This window comes from Octodon degus, unplaced genomic scaffold, assembly GCF_000260255.1.
Source record: "Octodon degus isolate 3935 unplaced genomic scaffold, OctDeg1.0 scaffold00256, whole genome shotgun sequence".
Taxonomy (NCBI): domain Eukaryota; kingdom Metazoa; phylum Chordata; class Mammalia; order Rodentia; family Octodontidae; genus Octodon; species Octodon degus.
Genome location: NW_004524832.1, coordinates 466,992 through 487,033, shown reverse-complemented (window position 1 = coordinate 487,033; position 20,042 = coordinate 466,992). Strand labels below are relative to the sequence as shown.

At 38.4% G+C, this 20,042-nt stretch overlaps 1 protein-coding gene across 1 annotated transcript; it reads left to right on the top strand.

The window, feature by feature from the left end:
• Nucleotides 1-4,091: 4,091 nt before the first annotated feature.
• On the top strand, nt 4,092-4,613 carry LOC101566007 (histone H1.0-like). Its single transcript, XM_012512687.1, has one exon. It carries the CDS (start codon nt 4,092-4,094, stop codon nt 4,611-4,613), a length of 522 nt encoding a protein of 173 aa, XP_012368141.1.
• Nucleotides 4,614-20,042: the final 15,429 nt, after the last annotated feature.

Below are 20,042 nucleotides of genomic sequence, written 5' to 3'. Positions count from 1 at the left end.
AAGAAAGAAAGAAAGAAAGAAAGAAAGAAAGAAAGAAAGAAAGAAAGAAAGAAAGAAAGAAAGAAAGAAAGAAAGAAAATATTGGGCCAGGAGATAGCTCAGGAGAATAAGAGCTTGCCTGGCAAGTGAAGGGTCCTAAATTCAATCCCTGGTACCACAAAAAAAAAAAATTACAGTGAAAGATGAGGCCTAGAGAAAATAGATTTCTCTGAAAAGAGAAAATACTAAAGTTGAGCATATTTTACTTGCTTGCTTCATGAGCAAATGGCCCCAAATGCAGCATGTTTGCTCTTAATTTCAGTCATGTTCTTAGTAATTTTTTTGTAGTGATATTTCTACTCTGATTGTTATTTCCTTGTTTGTTGTCTTTTGCCTAGTAATCCCATGCAGTGGAGTATAAGTACACAAAGACATGCACACACATATGCACGCACACATGCACACACACATATTCCTTACAAAATTCATGTTCACTTTGGCAAATAAACAATTTTCTATTTCCTGTGTTGCAGATAAGAAATTCCATGCTAAATATTAGTGGTTTGCCTTAGCAAATTATTACTTATTTGTGTTAGGAACATATTAGTATGTCTTCTTGGAATTCAGGAGTTTTGTCACAATGTCATGTAGCCTTGATCTGTTTGATGAGCCTTTCCTGGAACTCATAGAACTTTTCTAATCAAATTCAAGTGTTTCCTCTGCCCAAGGAAATTTTAAAACGTTTCTTTTAAGTGATTTGCTGTCCAATATCTACAGCTTTTCTTTTTTCTGAAGTGTCTATTTTCCCATTTTAGGTCTTTTAAAACCCAAGGCCTGTTGCTGGGAATTGAAAGAAACTATTCTGATGACTTCCCAGAGTCCAGGAATGTGATTGGATCAAGCTCCATGTGGTTGTGGGGTTCACATGATGTAGGATGGTGCATCGGAGCTCAGCAATCACCTTGTGCATCGCACACATTAAGATGGATGGGGTGCACTTGGCCCAGGTGGGGTCAAGGCTGCATCCTGGAAGGTTCCAGGAGTAAGTGGATAATGAGGTCAGACTCAGAAGAGGATAAGAGTGGACCATGTGCTGTGACCTTGACTCACTTGGAGGGTATTAGTTCTAGCTGTGTGACTTTCATAAGATCTTTGAGGCCAGTGGATTTATCTCAACTGAGTATGAGGTTGATGTCTCTGTTTCTAATTCTCCTGAACTTCTTCTTAATCCTTTAGATGGAAACAACTTTCTTGTTTACCCAAGCAGCTCTGGCTTCTGGGACTGATCATTCTGTCAATTATATTGGCCATAGATAGGTGTCAATCTTATGCTCATGCCTTCCTGAGTCTGTCTTACAATTCTAATGCATGTTTCTGCATGTTTGCTCTATATTGATACTTCTTGCTCTGTATCATTAGATGTCTTTTATCACTTCATCACTAAGTTTTATGGTAATTATTTCCTCTTTACCATTACTTTTAAAATTTAAAAATTTTTTTTTCTAAGCTTAGAAGTTGGGGTGTGTGTGTGTGTGTGTGTGTGTGTGTGTGTGACATGTCGCCATGAGTTTCTCTTTATTTAATCATGTGAACCACTTACTCTTCTTTCTGATTCCTTAGTCCTGGTGTGGTGGTGTTTGCTCTGAGTCATGTGCTGCTTCTTTCTCACGCTGGGTGCTCTATTCCCTTCAGTTCGTTGCTTCTTTTTTGTATTCATCTGATTCAGTGCTGGAGTCCTGAGTGCAGCCAGTTTGTGACTGGTGGGGATCCTGATGAGGTCGTGTCTTCCAATGGGACATCTGATGCATTGCTCAGTGACTTGTTGTGGTCCCTTGAGCATGTCTGTGTGCTCCTTGTTCTTCACTGTTATAAGCACTGGTACTCTTGAGCTTCAGTGACCTATCCTGAATTTAGAGAAAGACTGTGTGGAAAACAGGCAAAGAGGCACATTATTTTGGAAGATTTTAGGAGGGACAGGGCCTCTCTTTTGTTCATGGGGTCAGAGTCCCCAGAGCATTCCTCCTCAGGGTTCTGTTTTGGTCTGCTCATCAGCCCTTCTTTGGTTGATGCACAGGGAAAGGCATGAGCTCTTTCCTCCCTTATTAAAAGATACCAAGGATTCCAAAATCTGAGCGTATCAGTTAGCAACATGCCGAACTGCACTAGAACCTGACCCAGGAAGAAAATTCACTGATATCGTTCATGCCTTTACTGATAATTTTGAAATGTTTTCTTTTTCAATTTTATTTTATTGAGAAACAAATATCAATGAGACAGTTTCAAAACTGATTAATAGGACATTTTCAACAATTAACACATTGTACATTGTTATCTTCTTAGTGGCTATCTATAGTACAAAATGCAGACAGGATATCCTGTCCAAACATTATTAGTACAAATCTTTCTTCTCACTGAATTAAGCAAAAATAGCTGTATATCTATCCTAACTGGTCTGTGTATACAGATACAACAAGGTCCTTCCTTTGTATCCCATTTTTTTTTGTTTAGTCCTGTCTCATATGGGTTTTCCATTGACATCTAAATACTATAGGTGCTTGCATTCAGCAAAACAATCCAACACAGTCCAGCAGTCCACAATATTAGTGGGTTATCCACAGAAGTTGTTGACTTGAGCCTTTCACAGCTCAGCATATTAATATGGCTTTACTTTATATACCTCCTTTTTATACTTTTCTGCTAGATAGTTAAGACCAAGATAAAGCAAGACCTGTACAACAAGAAATGTAACTAAAATGTTTTCATCATGGATTTTCATCAATTTTTATTTTCTAAAAGTATTGAACTGAAATATTATTCTAAGTACTGAGATTTTGGGAACAACCTCAATTTTTATATTCAAAAGAAGTGCTTCCCTCCCCTCACCCTGTTGCTCCTGATCCTGACTGCTAGTGCAGCTCTGGAGCACAGTCTTATTCTTGTAGGAATGCAAATCATGTATGGAATTACTTGGAGGAAGTTGACAGGAGTTTCTAGAAGCATCCTGAAAATTCACAAGTTTTCTGAAAGCTGGAAACAGAAGAAATGTACATAATATCTCATCTCCACAAATTTGCCATTTATGTTGTTTTCTCTTTTTTATTTTTAAAAGAGTAAAAATCAAAATTAAAACAGAAAAAAATTACAGGTGATACAGATTTTCAGTTAACAAAGTAATATGAATTGCATAGTATTTGTTGTAATACAGTGTTGTCTTCCAATCAGCTATTCATATTACCAGATATATGCATGTAGAATCGGAAGAAGAAAGAAATGTATAAGAAATTAAAAGAAAAAAGTACAAACAATTGAAAAAAGAAGATGAAACAAATTAAAGCATTAACTACTTTTCATAAATCAGCAGAAATGTGCAGTACAGTTCTCAAAAGCATCCTGCTTACATACACAGATATATCTTTTCCCCCCACTCCCTCTCCTATCCTTCTCAACTCAGAAACTCTTTCCTTTTGAATAAGTTCATTCCCTTTCACCAGTGTCTATTATACACTTCAGATTCCATTTTTCTCTTTCACGTTCTCACACTGAGACAATATGATGTTTGCGCATCTGGGTCTGATTTATTTCACTGAAGAGTGTGTTCTCTAGTTGCATCCATTTACTGACAAAAGGCTCAAATATACCCTGTTTTATAGCTGAATAATACTCCATTGTGTAAAAACACATCTTCCTTATCCATTCTTCAGGTGATAGGCATCTGGGTTGTTCCTAGGATTTACCTATTACAAATTGTACTGTTAAAAACATGGTGCACACATATCACCGCGGTATGAGGTTTTCAGTTCTTCTGGAAAAGTACCCAGGAAGATATGCTGAGCTGAGCAAAAGGAGGTGGAGGAGGCAGAGGCAGAGCCAGAGCTAGGGGTTCAGAATGAGTGGCAGGCTGGTGGGATTGGGCCACATGGGGCTGGGCCATGCAGAGCCGGTCCAGCCAGCCCTCCTGTGACCCACCCAAGAGCGAAGCAGCAGCAGCTCCTTGCCTGCATCCTGAATAGCCAGAGTCCAGATGGGTCTGGTAGCCAAGGGGCCAAGAGCAGATCCCTCCAAGGGCTGGCCCTTGGGAAGGCTCCTTCAGCAGTGGGACCAGACAGACCACCATGACTGAGAACTCCACACCTGCCCCTGCATCCAAGCCCAAGAAGACCAAGGTCTCTAAGAAGTCCACAGACCACCTCAAGTATTCGGACATGATCATGGCTGCTATCCAAGCTGAGAAGAACACTGCTGGCTCCTCACACCAGTCCATCCAGAAGTACATCAAGAGCCACTACAAGGTGGGTGATAACGCTGACTTCCAGATCAAGTTGTCCATCAAGCGCCTGGTGACCACCGGGGTCCTCAAGCAAACCAAAGAGGTGGGTGCCTCTGGGTCCTTCCAGCTTGCCAAGAGCGATGAGCCAAAGAGGGCAGTGACCTTCAAGAAGACCAAGAAGGAGGTCAAGAAGGTGACCATGCCAAAGAAGGCAGTCAAGCCCAAGAAGGCTGCCTCCAAATCTCCAAGAAAGAATCCTAAAGCCACCTCAGTCAAGAAGGCCAAGAAGAAGGTGGCTGCCACACCCAAGAAAGCAAAAAAAATCCAAGGTTGTCAAGGCCAACCCAGTCAAAGCATTCAAGCCTAAGAAGGCTAAACCAGTGAAGCCCAAAGCCAAGTCTAGTGCCAAAAGGACTGGAAAGAAGTGATGAGGAAGCCTTTTCTTATCAATACTCCTCTCTCTCACTCTCTGTAAATAATTTTGTTTTCCTATCATCCTTGATTCTTTGCAACCCTTTGCCCCATTTGTTCTGACATTATAAGAGACAGACTGGATTCCTCAGATATTGTGGAATAATCGCTTTTTCCTTCCAGTTATGCAAGGACTGCAGCAACAAATCTCATCTCCATAATGATGAGAGTGTACTTATATTTTATTGATTTGCTATTAATGTTATGGGGTTTAGGTTTGGGTGGGGTGTGTGTTGTGTTGTGGGGGTTGCTATGAGAGTAGAAGGGGTAGGAGACAACAGGCTTAGCAATTTGTTCTCCTAGAGGAGAGGGAGCCCAGGAATTAACTGTAAAGGTCTGTAAGAGTGTCTTTAAGGTTTTCTCTAAGTTGAGCACCTTGTGAGAATTCTGCAACCTTTCGGTGGGGGAGGGAGAGCAGCAGAGGGTCCTAAACCAGGTCCTTATCTCCTTGTTCTACATGCCCTTCTGGCCTCCCTGTTGTCTTAGGGAAGAGGAGGGGAACAAGTCACAACTGTTTGGAGAAACCAGTTTCTCCCAGTAGCTAGGAACCAGCCATGGGGATGTGGGCAGTGGGGGCTCTCTATGGCATTGGTGAAGTCTCTTAATGGAAGCAGAAACTTTGAGGGAAGGATGGGGAGTCAGTCAGCCAAGTGCCTCAGTGTTGTCTGTTGAAACTTGGGTTTTTCCACATAATTTGATGGATTATTATTGTCTTTGGAGGACTTTTTTTTTTCCTCTGTGTTTTTTTCCTTCTCTAAAGACGTGGCTTTGCTTGGTCTAGTGGGGCTCCAGTCCCACCTCCAGATGCTTAAAAACCTCCCTACCTCTTTTTACTTCAGTCTTTTTTTTTTAAGTAGATGTGGTGGGGGGAGTGGGTGGTAAGACATACTGCAGTTGATTTGGAATTTGCTATGTAGTTATAGAGCTAGATCTATGTGCATGTGTGTGTGTGTGTTTTTGTATATATGCATACCTAGGGCTGCTACTTAAGTTTTACATTGGGAGCTAGGAGAAAAAACCTGTACAGTTGTCTGTCTTTTATTTTTAATATGAAAAATCATGCACTTGTGCCACCTTGCCTTTTTTTAAACAAGTGTGCCAGGAGAAATTTGCTGTCATTGCAATATTAAAACTTTAAAATAAAATCTGGAAAAGGATAAAGTGTAAGAGAAAGAAAGAAAGAAAGAAAGAAAGAAAGAAAGAAAGAAAGAAAGAAAGAAAGAAAGAAAGAAAGAAGAAAAGTACCCAGGAGAGGAATAGCTGGCTTGAATGGGATCATCAGTTCTAGCTTCTGAAGGAGTCTCCACACTGATTTCCATAGTGGTTGTACCACTCTGTACTCCCATCAACAGTGCAGAAGTTTCCAAATGCTGCAGCCTCTCCAGCATTTGTTATTAGCTGACTTCTTGATGTTAGCTATTCTTTCTGGGGTGAGACTGAAGCTCAGTGTTGTTTTAATTTGCATTTCTCACAGGACCAATGACGTGGAATATTCTTTCATATATTTACTTGCCGTTTGTATTTCTTCCTCTGAAAAGTGTATGTTCATCTCAGATGCTCATTTTTGGATTGGGTCTTTGAATTTGGAGGGCTAAAGGAGGCATAGATAGAAAAATATAGGAGAATAAAAAAGTGATGGAAACACTGGATGAACAATACAAGAAAGAACTAGAATGCATGAAACAGACTCAAGCAGATATCCAGGATATTAAGAACTCCGTTGAAACCACTTGCATGAGACTAGAGATAGACTTTCAGATCTTGAAGACAGTGTTATAGCTAATGAATGTCAAATAAAAGATCTCTTAAAACTAACAAGGAACCAGGAAATAACAATTCAGCAGCTATGTTGTTTTCCAATATATACAAATTCAAAAATTAATTCTGTGTGTAGACAAAAAAGTCAAGTCATATAGAAGGATCAAAGCAAAAACTAAAGTTAAATTAATTTCCCTCATCCAGATTTCCTTCCTTAAAGAAAGAGAGTGAACAGTTTAAGTTTGGTTACTATCTTCTGCTTTGGGAATTTTTATGATTTCTTTCATTAAGGCTCCCTCTAGTCTTTCTTTTCTCTCTTCTCTTCTCTTCTCTTCTCTTCTCTTCTCTTCTCTTCTCTTCTCTCTTTCTCTTCTCTTCTTTCTCTTCTCTTCTTCTTCTTCTTCTTCTTCTTCTTCTTCTTCTTCTTCTTCTTCTTCTTCTTTTCTTTTCTTTTCTTTTCTTTTCTTTTCTTTTCTTTCTTTCTTTCTTTCTTTCTTCTTTCTTCTTTCTTCTTTCTTCTTTCTTCTTTCTTCTTTCTTGCATTTGTTCTTGATTTTCCCTCTTTCAGGAGCTCTTGATTGTTCTGCTCTGGATATTTCAAGTGAAACTCTTTTAGGTTTTTTTTTTTTTTTTTTGCCTTGTACTCTGTTGCAAGAAAGTGCCTCCATTGTTATTCTCTAGGGTTTGTAGTTTTCTTTCTTAATTTGACAATGTAGTTTTAATTTTCAATTATTTTTTTGCATTCCTTTCTTTATCAGTATGCTCCTCTTGCATTATGAATTAGTGATAAAATTTATACACTATATTACAAATAATAGAATGCAAATATATAAAACCAAAAACTGATAATGATTTAGGATACCCAAGTTTTCTTTAAGAAATGATAGTTGAATGGAAATTTAAATGATGATGAAGAATTTCTTGTGGCAATGAGGACTTGCTGAGTCAAGTGGAGGTGTGTGCTAGAGTAGCCTGGAAAGGGATAATGGCACAGAGGCCAGGGTTTCAATCCCAGGGCCTGCCATGCCAGCTAAAGGAAATGCCCTAAATTGACAGCTGTGGTTCCTTCTCTGCCCACAGTGCTGAGGCAAGCCCACATTTGATGTTGCCTCTCATTCTCATGCCTGATGCTTTTTAATCTCAATTTCATTTTATTTATGTTTATTGTTTTTTATTTTTTATTTTTTTCCCATAATTTTATTGAGAAACAAATAGCAACGAGACAGTTTCAAATCAAATTGGTAGGACAGTTTCAATAATTAACACATTGCATACATTCTTCCTAGTGGTTAATTGCTTTACAAGATGCGAACGTGATATCCTATTTACAAATGCCATTAGAACAAATCCCTCTCTATTCATTAAGAGAATGTAACTATATATCTATCCTAACCACTTTGAATACACAGATACAAAATGGACATTCGTTTGTATCCCCTTTTTTTTGTTAAGTTCTGTTATTTGAATATTATAGGTGTGTAAATTCAGCAAAATATTCTAAAAGAGTCCTGTAGCCCATAATAGTATTGGGTCTTCCGCTTGACTGGCAATGTCAGAAACTGTTGACCTGAGTCCCCGACAGCTCAACATAACAGCATGGTTTTACTTCTTATATTTCATTTTTATACTTTTTTGCTGGATGGTTAAGACCAAGGTAAAGCAGGACCTATGCAATAAGAGTTGTAGCTTTTGGGTCTGATAAGGTCAGTGAAATCCCATCAGGATTTATCCTGAGATCCTGTACCTCAGATTGTAGAACCTTTGTCAGTGTCAGCCATGTGGATGAGTCACGGCCATTGCTTGACCAATGTGCTCTCTGTAATCACAATTTTATATACTTCATTGGTGTAAGACACTTAGAAACTATCCTAAAATTTTGGTATGTTGGATTTTTTTGTTCATAATATTTTGCGCAGTATCTAGGTTTTTCTGTATTACTTGAAAATGCCTTCAATATTTTCAACATTTTAGTAATTTTCTTTCATTCTTCTTTCTTTCTTTCTTTTTTTTTTTTTTTTTTTTGTATTTTAGGGAAGGGTCTACAGGGTATTCAGGGTCTCACTACTAGATTGGACTTGTAGTAATCCCCCTATTTACAGCTCTCCCAAGAGCTGGGATTACAGGTGTGCACCACCACTCCCAGTCTCAATCACCTTGTCAGAGTGCCTCCGGGGCAGGGCCTGCATGGCAGGCCCCAGGGTTCAAACCCTGGCCCCTGAGCCTGCTGCAGATGCTCTAATTTGCTGAGCTATTTTGCAGGCCCTTCCTTTTCTTATGACAAAATTGGAAAATGCACAGAAGTCCATAGTAAATAGTTTGTTCAATGTGGTATGCACTGATTCTTGTGCATATTTATTGCTAAGACATGGTCTTCAAATTTGATCCTTAAATTTACTTTGGGGCTATTTAAATCATGAAAGGTTGTTTGTTTTTTTTTTTTTTTTTTTTTTTTTTTTTTGTACTGGGTATTGAATTCAGCACCTTGCACTTGCCAGGCAGGCACATATACCACTGAGCTCTGTCCCTGGCTAAATCATGAAAGATTTTAACATATGTTGAAGTTCCATTATTGTGTGTCTTTTATACTCTAATAATTTTGACATTGTCTAGCTCTATAAAATAGCATTATGTAATGTTTTAGTTATTATCCTTTATCAGTATTAGATAACTGTCTTTTTTATTTTGTGTAAACTTGAATTTCTTGTCTAAATTGATATAACTTCTACATTTTTCTGATAAATCACTCTAGCTTCTATGTTAATTAGTCTCTATAATATTTAAGGAACATGTTGTAAAAATTAAGATTAGTTGTTTCATATAACATGACGAGAGGGCCAGCCAGATAGTTCAGCAGACTAAAGCACCTACTTAAGCAGGCTCAGGGATTAGGGTTCGATCCCACCCATGCCAGCCCCACCAGGAAGGGTGACTAAGATTGGGTGTGGTGGCACTTGCCTGTAACACAAACACTTAGGAGGCTAATACCAGGAGGATCACTATGAGTTTGATCTATGTAGTGAGATCCTGTAGACCCTATACTAAATTTTAAAAAAAATGAGGAAGATTATTATTTTAAATTTCAGGTTAATATACTAAACTATTAAATTTTAAATTATGTATTTTTGTTTAAATTAGTGCTAGAAACCATGCCTTGAGTTTTATAGTAAGACTTACAACAATTTACATTTATCTACATGGTTAACTGGTTTTAGTTATATCATCTACCTCCTTCAGTTTTTTCATTTTAATTTATCTCGAGGTCCTAATTTCTTGAAGAATCTCCTGTATCAGATACTTTATAACCTTTTGCACATGTATTGCCTTGAATATAGAATTTGTTATTGTCATTTCTATCCAAATTAGACAGTCATTGATTCATCCATTTGTCTTCAGTATTTTGTTTTATAGATAAAAGTTTTGAAAGCCTAATGGTATTTCTTTATAAATAATATACCCATTACACCTTGTGTTTTTTTTTATAGTTTTATGAACTACAATACAAAAATGTGAACAGGATACATGCAAGTATAAATATTTTTGATAGTTTGATAGAGTTCATGGTAAACTCACTCAATATATATGCATAAAAGGACATTATCTAGTATATCCTATATATTAAGAGTAGTAATAGATATTATTTTTTAACATAAAGTCCTAGGGATCATCTAGCAAGCAGTTCATTATGTCAATTTCTTTCTATATAGTGCCAATACAAAATAACTCAGATGATCATTTTAACAATTAAATAAACATGATCAATCTGCCTGCTTCCTGGTACCTAACTTCTGTTTTGTTCTCAATGTGTTATGTACACAAGCCAACTCTCCACAAGGAATGTCAGCATTACTACTGCAAACATGGACTAATAATACATCAACTGAGAAATTTTTTAGTGCTTAATATTACTTTTATTTTTTTCTTCAATCAGATTTTATTGCCACATTTTAGATATATGTGATGATCACATTCATCATAGAGAATACTTGTACCTGTATATAACTTGATATTTTCCCCCATTCCCCTACTCTCCCTTTAATCTCTTCTCCCTGTTCTATTTACAAAACCTTTGTTTCCATTTTTTCTTTCTTTTCTCACTTTTTGTTTACTTTTCACTTCTTTCTTCTTCCCCTCTCTCCTCCTTGTTCCCTTTCCCATGTGAACATTTTCTTTCTATTCACAATATCTAATAGACATTTTGGTCTTCAGTCACACTTTGAGAAATTAAAAGAAAGAAGGAAACAAGATAATTCAGCTAAAATATTAATGAGAGAGGTATATAGAAAGGACACATATGAAAAATGAATATTTTTCAGTTTGGAGATACTTTCCTTACTTATTTTTTATTTCTTCTTTGTAAATCATTCTCCTTTGCATACTCAGAGGTAGCTGTAGTTCTTTGTCTCCATATTCTTTCTATTATATTTATCATGTACCTCAGTTTTTCCTACATGTTTCCTTAACCTGCTGCTGGTTTCAGATTTGCCTTTAATTTTACTGCTTTTTCCCCTCAGTTGTGTGACTTTCACTTTTCACTGCCTCTACTGGTTGCAGTTTTGCTCTTTGACTTCCACATCACGCATCCTGTTTAATCTGTGTACCTGATAAGCTTATCTGCTTAGCATTCTCTAGAAATTACTGTGCTTTCCAACAAGAGTTGGCTGGAATTCTTCTGAAAATTTCTTAGCATATTTTCCATACTTGTTACTAGTTCATTTCTCCTACTTTGTTGAGGATGGCTTTCTTTTCCACTCTGCCCCATTCTACTTGTAGGTTCTTGAAGAGTTTCTCTTTTCAATACGCGTCACCATCAAGCCACATTTGCTGCCTGCCAGTGGACTCTGATTGCACCTGTCTTTGCTTTCTTTTTGGGAAATTATTTTATTTTCTTCAGATTATAGAAATAGTTCAGGCAACCTTTCTAGAAGAGATTATTCTTTTTGGTTTTGGGCAGAGATTATTCATGAGTAATGTTTTCCAGGGTGTATGTGTGTGTGTGTGAACATTCTTGTCCTGTACAATGATAATAAAATTGAGGGACCAGGGAGATAGCTCAGTAGAATAAGTGATTGCCTGGCAAGCTCAGGGTCCTGAGTTCAATCTCCAGCACCGAAAAAAAAAATTGAGCAAAAATAGAGGGGACGGGGAAGGTGGTCCATTCACAAGTAATTGTAATAAACACTATTTCAAACTTTCTTGAGTAGGCTTCTGGTGTCAGCATCTTAGAGTTGTCACATACTAGTGTGTGTTAAGAAATTAAAATCCTTCTACATAGCACCTATCATAATTTGTAGGAAATTAATGTTTCTTAATTTCCATGTGGTTATGAAGTTTTTGCAATTTCTTTTGTCAATAATTTCCAGTTCTGTAAACTAAGCAGCTGCACTGAAGATAGCAATGTGTAATGGCAGGGTCATGCTTGGAAGTCCTGCCATTCTGGTCTTCTAAATATGTACTGCTTGTCATGACATAGCAATTACTGCCATACTGTCTTTCAAGTAAATGGTTGTTTTAAAAAAGGAGAGTAATAAATGAAAAGAAGAGACAGGAAAAAAAAGTCACAAGACAGTGCTGCTACAATGCTGTATATGATTATATTTCTTAATTTCTGTGTAAAATTATGTAATTGCTTATTCATATTTTTCAAATTTTTTATTTCTTTTAATTTTTGTCTTCATATACTGCAAAGACTTATAGTTTAACATATCAATACTTGATGAAAAATACCCGTTCCATGTTATGCCTAAAATGTTTGATATTCAGACAGATAGTGAAGTTAAACCCAACTGCATATGTTGTAGGGTAATAATAAGCTTCTCTTCTGGAGGGTTAACAACCTAAGTTTGCAGACCAAAAATCAGAGAAAAAGAAGGGCTGCAAGGACAGCCAATATTTTGCCCCTAGTCTTTCAAGGTCAGTGAGGACTCAGGACATAGGAGAACCTGTATGATAACATCATGTAACTCAGTTGTGTCCCAAATCTTCTGATCAAGGAGATTATGAGGCCACAGAGGAAAGTAATTGATAATGTAGAGTGTGCCTAAGGAGAGTCACATGGAGAGAAAACATTCTCTCAGACTTTCACAGGAGCACATTGGCCAAGCAATGGCCATGGCTCATCCACATGGCTGACACTGACAAAAGATCTACAAACTGCGGTATAGGGTTTCCAGTTAAATCCTGAGGGAATTTGACCTTATCAGATACAAAAGTTACATTTCTTCTTACATAGGTCTTGCTTTATCTTGGTTTTAACCATGCAACAGAAAAGTCTGAAAATGAAGTATAAAAAGTAAAGCCACATTAATATGCTGACCTGTAAAAAGCTCAAGTCAATAATTTTGGACATTGCCAATCTAACAGAAAACCCACTGGTGTTATGGACTACTGGACTGCATTGGGAGATTCTCCTAAATTCAAGCACCTACAATATTTAAATGACAATGGAATGCCTATCTCTGACAAAATTAACCAAAAGAGTGGAATAGAAATGAACGACCCTTTTGTATCTGTATATGCAAACATAGTTAGGATAGACGTACAGCTCCACTTTCTTAATTTAATGAATAGAGAGGCTTGTTATAACAGTATTTGAGACAGGATATTATGTTTGCATCTTGTACAATGAATAACCACTAAGAAAACAATATGCAATGCATTAATTATTGAAAAAGTGCCCGTAATTGGTTGTAAAACTGGAAAATAAATAAATAAATAAATAAATAAATAAATAAATAATAATTTCCAGTTTCATTGCACCATGGTCAGATAATATGCATCATATAATTTCTATTCCTTTGCATTTACTTAAGCATGTTCTGTTTGCTAGTATACAAGCTATTTTGGAGAACATTCTGTGTATAGCTGAGAAGAATTTATTCTGGTGCTGTTGGGTAGAATACTCTGTAAAGTTCTACTGAATCTATTTCTTCATTGGTTTGTTTTAGTCCTGTTATATCTTTGCTGATTATTCTTGCCTGGCTGATCTATTTCTCTGTGACCTTGGGGTGTTAAAGTCCCCCATGACAACTGTGTTACTGCTCATTTCAGTTCTCATGACTGTTAAAATTTATCTTATCTGGCTGGGTGCTCTTACACTGGGTGCATATATATTTATGATCGTTATCTCTCCCTCTTTCAGTTGTCTGCTAACAAGTTGTAGTGATCTTCTTTATCTCTTTTGAATATTCTTGCATTGACATTCACATTTTCAGCAACCAGAATAGCTACCCCTCCTTTTGTCTGGGTTCCCATTGCATCGAGTACTGTTTTGTGTCCTTTGATTTTCAGTCTATGAATTTCCTTTCAAGTTAAATGTATTTCTTGTATACAGCATCGTGTTGGATTTTGTTTCTTGATCCACTCTGCAGGTCTCCTTCTTTTGATTGGTATATGTTATACCCAGTTCACAAAAACTTGATTTCAAATGTTTCATAAGGATTTCAGAGCAAGGACAGTGTGTGTGTCGGGGCGGGGGTGTTTGTGCGTTTCTAAGTACATGGTGTCCCCTCAGCTTGGAATTCAGTGCACATTCATGAGACCAATAGGATGAATTCAGGATGAGACTGAAAACTGAGAGGCTAGCCCCCTTGGCACAAGCACCTGTTCCCCTCTTCTCTGTCTGTAAAGATTTTGTAGCCTGTGTGACCCTCCCCTTGGCTGTATCATTTACAGACAGGCTCCTTTTAGGGTGCAGCCCTCCTCTCCCACTGCTTTCCATAGTACAGATTTCATTCCCTTATCCCCTCTTTCATGGAGACTTTCTGCTCTGCAGAACATGTTGAAAATAGGGGGTTTTCTTTTTCTACCAGGAAACAAGTTCGAACTCAGGACTTTGCACTCAGCAAACAGATGCTTAAGCCACTGATCTATATACTCAGTCCAAAAGGGGCTACTTCAAAGGTTTTTTTTTTTTTTTAAGATAGGGTCTTACCACACAGTTCAGGCTGGCCTTAGCTTGCTTATGTACACCAAGCTACCCTCAAACTCATAGCATCCCTGTTTCCTTAGCTTCCTCAGCTTCCCAAGTGCTGGAATTAGAGATGTGTGCCACCATGCCCAGTAAAAATAGGTTTCAATAGTAGATTTACACCACAATCTTAGGAGTTTGCATATGAACAGAAAACATAAAATGAGATGAAGGAGGTTTTCTAAATGTCCTATAATCAATAGTAACAATTTGGGAACAGAATTTAAGGTTACTTTTTTCTTTTTTAACTCTATGATTCTTTAAAAAAATTATAAAACATACTTTGTTTATTCTAACAGTCCATCTAACCCAAGTAATCTGTATTTTACTCAGACATGATTCTGAAAATTATAGTATTATAACAAAAATAATATTCTTTACTGAATCTAGCAAATAAAGTCAACAAGTTGATGGTTAGTCTGTAAAAACTGAATTAACCATTAGAGAACTTTAATATAGATGACTAAACTACAATGGTTCATTTCTAAGAAATGACTATAAATGTTAGCAAAAAAATCTAGTGAAAACTGTTATTTTAATTCAGAGAAAGTGTTTTAAACTTTAATAAATGTAGAAATGTTTATGACTACTACCATTTATTAACAAATGACTGTCATAGCAGTATATGTAATGAAGAATTAAGGGTAGATGTAGCTGTATACAGTGAATGAATGAATTATTTCTGTAGTTCACTGTTACTTTTATGAGAAATGTCCCATTATATTTATTCAATATTCATTGAATATTTTAAATTTCCCATAATCTATCTCCATTCAACTCTGTTTTTAAGATACTTCAAATGACAACACAAATCTTATGTCTTTTTCCTAGCTTAATATTCTCATTCTTTTCTCTCTGTACCAGAAATCGTTCAGGTAAATAAAACTCATAGAAAAGAGGTTCATCAAGAGCTGGCCAGATAGTTCAGTGGATTAAAGCACCTGCTTATGTAGACATAGGGACCAGGGTTTGATCCCTGGTGTGTCCCTGGCCAGCGCCGGCCATGCCCCCGGGGTGTGCTGAGACCATGACTGAGACTGGGCATGGTGGCACGTGCCTGTAATCCCAATGCTTGGGAGGCTGAAAGCAGGAAGATCACTAGGAGTCCCATCTATGTAGTGAGTCCCTGTAGACCCTATATGTACTAACTAACTATTTCATCAAAGGACACTAATTCTGATGATTTGGTTTTTCTTCATTCAAAATACAGTTGTTCCTAATTTCTATTAGTTCATTGAAAGGAACTAATTTCTAGTAGTTCTTCCTATTAGTTCCTTGTTTACATTGTTTGATCAGTTTTGTGTGCCTGTATCTGGCAATCTGAGCTTCAACTACTTTGAAGATAACAACATGCACTGTGATAACCATTGTTAATTTCTTATCTTATTTTTAATTTCTGTATCATTTATTTTTTCTCTTTGAAATAAATAGAGTTGCTGCTCTCTTTGCAAATAGAGTATCTGGAAGTCCTTTGGCCAGGGCAAGTTCTGGGCCAGAGCCAGGGCACAGTCTGAAGCTCTCCACCGTCCCTGGCAACCTGGAGAGCATTCGCTGCTGCTACCGCCTTCCCTTGGGCACAGCAGTGAGGGCGTAGTGCTGCCCTGCTTTCAGGAATGGCCAGTGCCTTCCAAGTGGAGAGGAACAGGAATGAAAGGCTAATTTATTCACATTAATTATTTTGATTAATCTTAAATTCGAGTCTGTGGAAGCAGCGGTCTTACGCCTTCATACCATCTGTTGTGGCCAACTGTCAGCACATTTATCCAATGTAAAAAGTAATTAGAAACCAGGCAAACTGAACTTCAAAACAAGGGACCCATTTTTAAGAAATTTACCGTACCAACCAGTTATCTTTTATTAATTCAAAATAGGTTAAACATTCTGTAGATTAAAAGGTTGCTCATTTATTAAAAAAATTTCAGGGACTAGGTTGCTTAACAAAAAATAATTGCTGTCCATTCTGCAGACTGGAAACCCAAGGTGCAGGTGTGGGCCGACCCAGTCTCCGGAGGCCTCTCTGTGGTTTGCAGGCAGCCGCCTACTCTCTGCACCATTTCCTCTTTCGTGTGAAGTCTGGAGTGTCCCTGCTCATCTCAGCCACATTGCTCTTAAGTACCAGAGAATGCAACTTTGCTATTTGACTCGGGTCTATTGAAATGGCCCTTGGTTTCTATTCCTTGAATTTTTCTGAGATTAAGAACTCCAACTGCTCTTGTACCATAAGCTAAGAGTGATAAACAATAGTTGTAAAACTAAGGAAATAAAAGAAAGCAGTAAGCCAACTACTGCAAGCAATGAAATTAGCTGTGCTGCCCTCCCACTCAAAGCTATTCTTTCCAAAAGCCTCAAACCAGCGAACAGTAAACTGAGCAGCCAAGAGAAAAAGCGTCCTGTACATCTGCGACTGGAGTCTTCAAGCTCTAAATCTATTTCTGAAAAGGTTCTTGGCTGTGATTATTCAAACATGACTAGCTTGAAACAAATTAAAAATAAATGTACTGCACTTTGGAAAGAATGGCTATGATGAAAAATACTTCAATAAAACAAAATAAAAGCCAAAATCAAGCCTGCAGCCTGGCAGGAGGTCACTGGACTTGAACTTTCAGCCACAGAAGGGAGGCATTAAGGAGCAAACAACACCCAGGATGCATACATCAGAAGAGGGTAAGGAAGAGTCATCCTTCTGGCAGAGGTGGGGCCTCACAGGTGGTTGGTAAACAGGATTGCATTTGTTTTCTGTGCTGCATGATAAAGGCCTACAAATCTAAAGCCTTCCAGCAACACATTTCATGTGCATACAGTTTCTACAGATTGTGAGACCAGAAGTGGCTTCACTGGTCCTCTGCTGAGAGGCTCATGCAGCATCCGTCAAGGAGTAGGCTGGGTTGTATCATCCTTGGACATTTAGCTTGGGAGCTCTGGAGCTCCCAAAATAAATAACTTGTGGGCCAAAGATGATTACATAATGGAAATAGAAAATAATTTTGAATTGTGTAATCATAAAAATACTGCGTGTATGAATTCATGATGATAATTAAAACAATAATTAGAGGCAAATATAGCTTCAAGCCTTGTAGTTTTGCCTATTTCTGCAGTGCAAATTATCTGAGCATGAGACTTTAAACTATTAATGTGACTTCACCAGAACAAGGAAGAAATCCCCAGGAGCACGCATCGTGTAGTATTGGCAAAAAGCATGTGGAGAATGTGTCATACACTCAAGGATACAAGTACCACTTAAATGCAATACAATGATCAATTTTGAATATTTAGTTCTTTTGTTTTTAATATGTTTAATTACAACTTATATAATGGCTATATTTAAAAACTGGCTAGTAGTATCATTGTAAATTTAGCAGTCAGTCCAATTTGATACCAACACAGCACTAGTTTTATTCCAGGGATACAAAACTGATGCAACATTACCAAATAAGCAGTGTAACTCACAATAAAGAGAATTTTCAGAAAGCCGTGTGGTCATCTCTATATATGACTAAGAATTTTAATATAATTTTTTTTTTTTGGGTGATACCAGGGATTGAACTCAAGACCCTGGGCTTGCCAAGCAGGCACTAATTCTACTGAGCTATCTCCCTGGCCCAAAATAATTCAATATTCAAAAACAAAAAAAAAAAATCTGGTAACCCAATATTAGATTAATATGATAAATAGTATCTATAAAACCACTCCATCTAGCATAGTTAATATGAAGAATGCTGGGGAGGTACTGGGAAAACAAGAGTACTTGTACAGTAACAATCATAGACCAGGCCAGCGTGGCCAAAAGGCAGAGCAACAACTGAGGTGACGTCAGCCATAGAAATACTGAAATGACTCTGGAAGCCTCAGACTTCGTAGAATGAAAATTTACATGAAAGGCTTAGAAGTCCCATGAGGTACCACTAGATTCTTACTTATTACAAATGACACTGCTGGGGCTGGGCTGGTGCTCAGTACTCAAGCATTTGCTAGCCTGTGCCAGCCCCTGAATTTGACCTCCAGGACTGAAAGCGAAGACGCTATTGCAGAAAAACACCGAGATGTGACTCTGCAGGCTGAAGTCAAGTTGCTCCCTCTGCCAAGAACCAATTGAATTAACTAGATTCTGCAGCTCAGCCAATCAGGCATAGTATTACTTTTCATTCTTCTCTTTTGAAACTGGTAGAACTGTTATTTTCTTAGAAAGGCAACCACAGGAAGTTAAAAAAAGCTCAAGTTAATATGAAGAAGTGGAATAATGCAAAAAAGTTTAAATCTCTAGCAATAGCAAGTTTGGAACAATCAAATAGTATTTTGTGATTTTTTTTGCCTCATGATATTGAAAGCATTTAGAAGAATAGATATGCTATATTTAAAGTTTTAATTAAATATTTTGAACAATTTGATTAAACAGCATTATGATTTATGCATAGGTGTTCCCTAAAACCCTCATGTAGTCATGGAGCAGCTTCTAGAGTCTGTGATTAATTTGTGATCCAGGGCTGGGGTTATGGATGTGAGGGCTACACCCACACTGGGGTGGAGATCCTGAGTATAATAGAAGGGAGAGAGGCTCGTAGGTGAGGCAGGTGCTGCTCCACCCTGTTTTGCTCTTGCTTTTTATCCTGTCTTTCACCATTATGAACTGCTACCCTCTGCCATGTGCCACTCAGTATGAATTGAAACATCCACTAACTATGAGCTATATAAACCCTTCCTTCCTTCATTTTGGGTGTTGGGTACTTTGTCCCAGCAACAAAAGAAAAGTAACCAAAGCAAGCAGTTTTATAGAGGAAATTTAATATACTACTTCCACTTAAATGACTTAAATGTTAACCACATAAATATTGCTACATAGAGGAATGCTGATTGTTAACTGCTAAGTAAATGTTGGTGTATAACTCACAAAAAAAATATTAAATTAAGGACGGTAGTAATGAATGCCCATATCCATACATCAGACTTACTCAGACACTTAGAAATCTATCAAGAATATCTCCAATGTTGAGACCCAGTCCTAGCCCAGGTCCGGTGAATGTGTGGAGAGTTTCCTGCTACCCTGCGCCAGCGGGACCAGTCCCAGCCCAGGCGCAGCATGGGCCAGACCCTCTCCCCCCCCCTCGGGCCGCCCCCCACCACTCCGCAGTACCTCCCCCACCCCTCCCGCCGAGTAGGAATTTCTGCCAACTTCCTGGAACCCCCAGACCCAGTCCTAGCCCAGGTCCACTGAGTGTGTGGAGAGCTTCCTGCTACCCTGCGCCGGCGGGACCAGTCCCAGACCAGGTGCAGCGTGGGCTGGACCCTCTCCCGCGCCCTCGGGCCACCCCCCACCACTCCGCCCTACCTGCCCCACCCCTCCCGCCTAGTAGGAATTTCTGCCGAGTTCCGGGAACCCCCAGACCCAGTCCTAGCCCAGGTCCAGTGAGTGTGTGGAGAGCTTCCTACTACCCTATGCCGACAGGACCAGTCCCAGCCCAGGCTCAGCATGGGCCGGACCCTCTCCCGCCCCCTCGGGCCGCCCCCCACCACTCTGCCGCACATCCCCACCCCTCCTGCCTAGTAGGAATTTCTGCCGAGTTCCGGGAACCCCCAGACCCAATCCTAGACCAGGTCCGCAGCAGG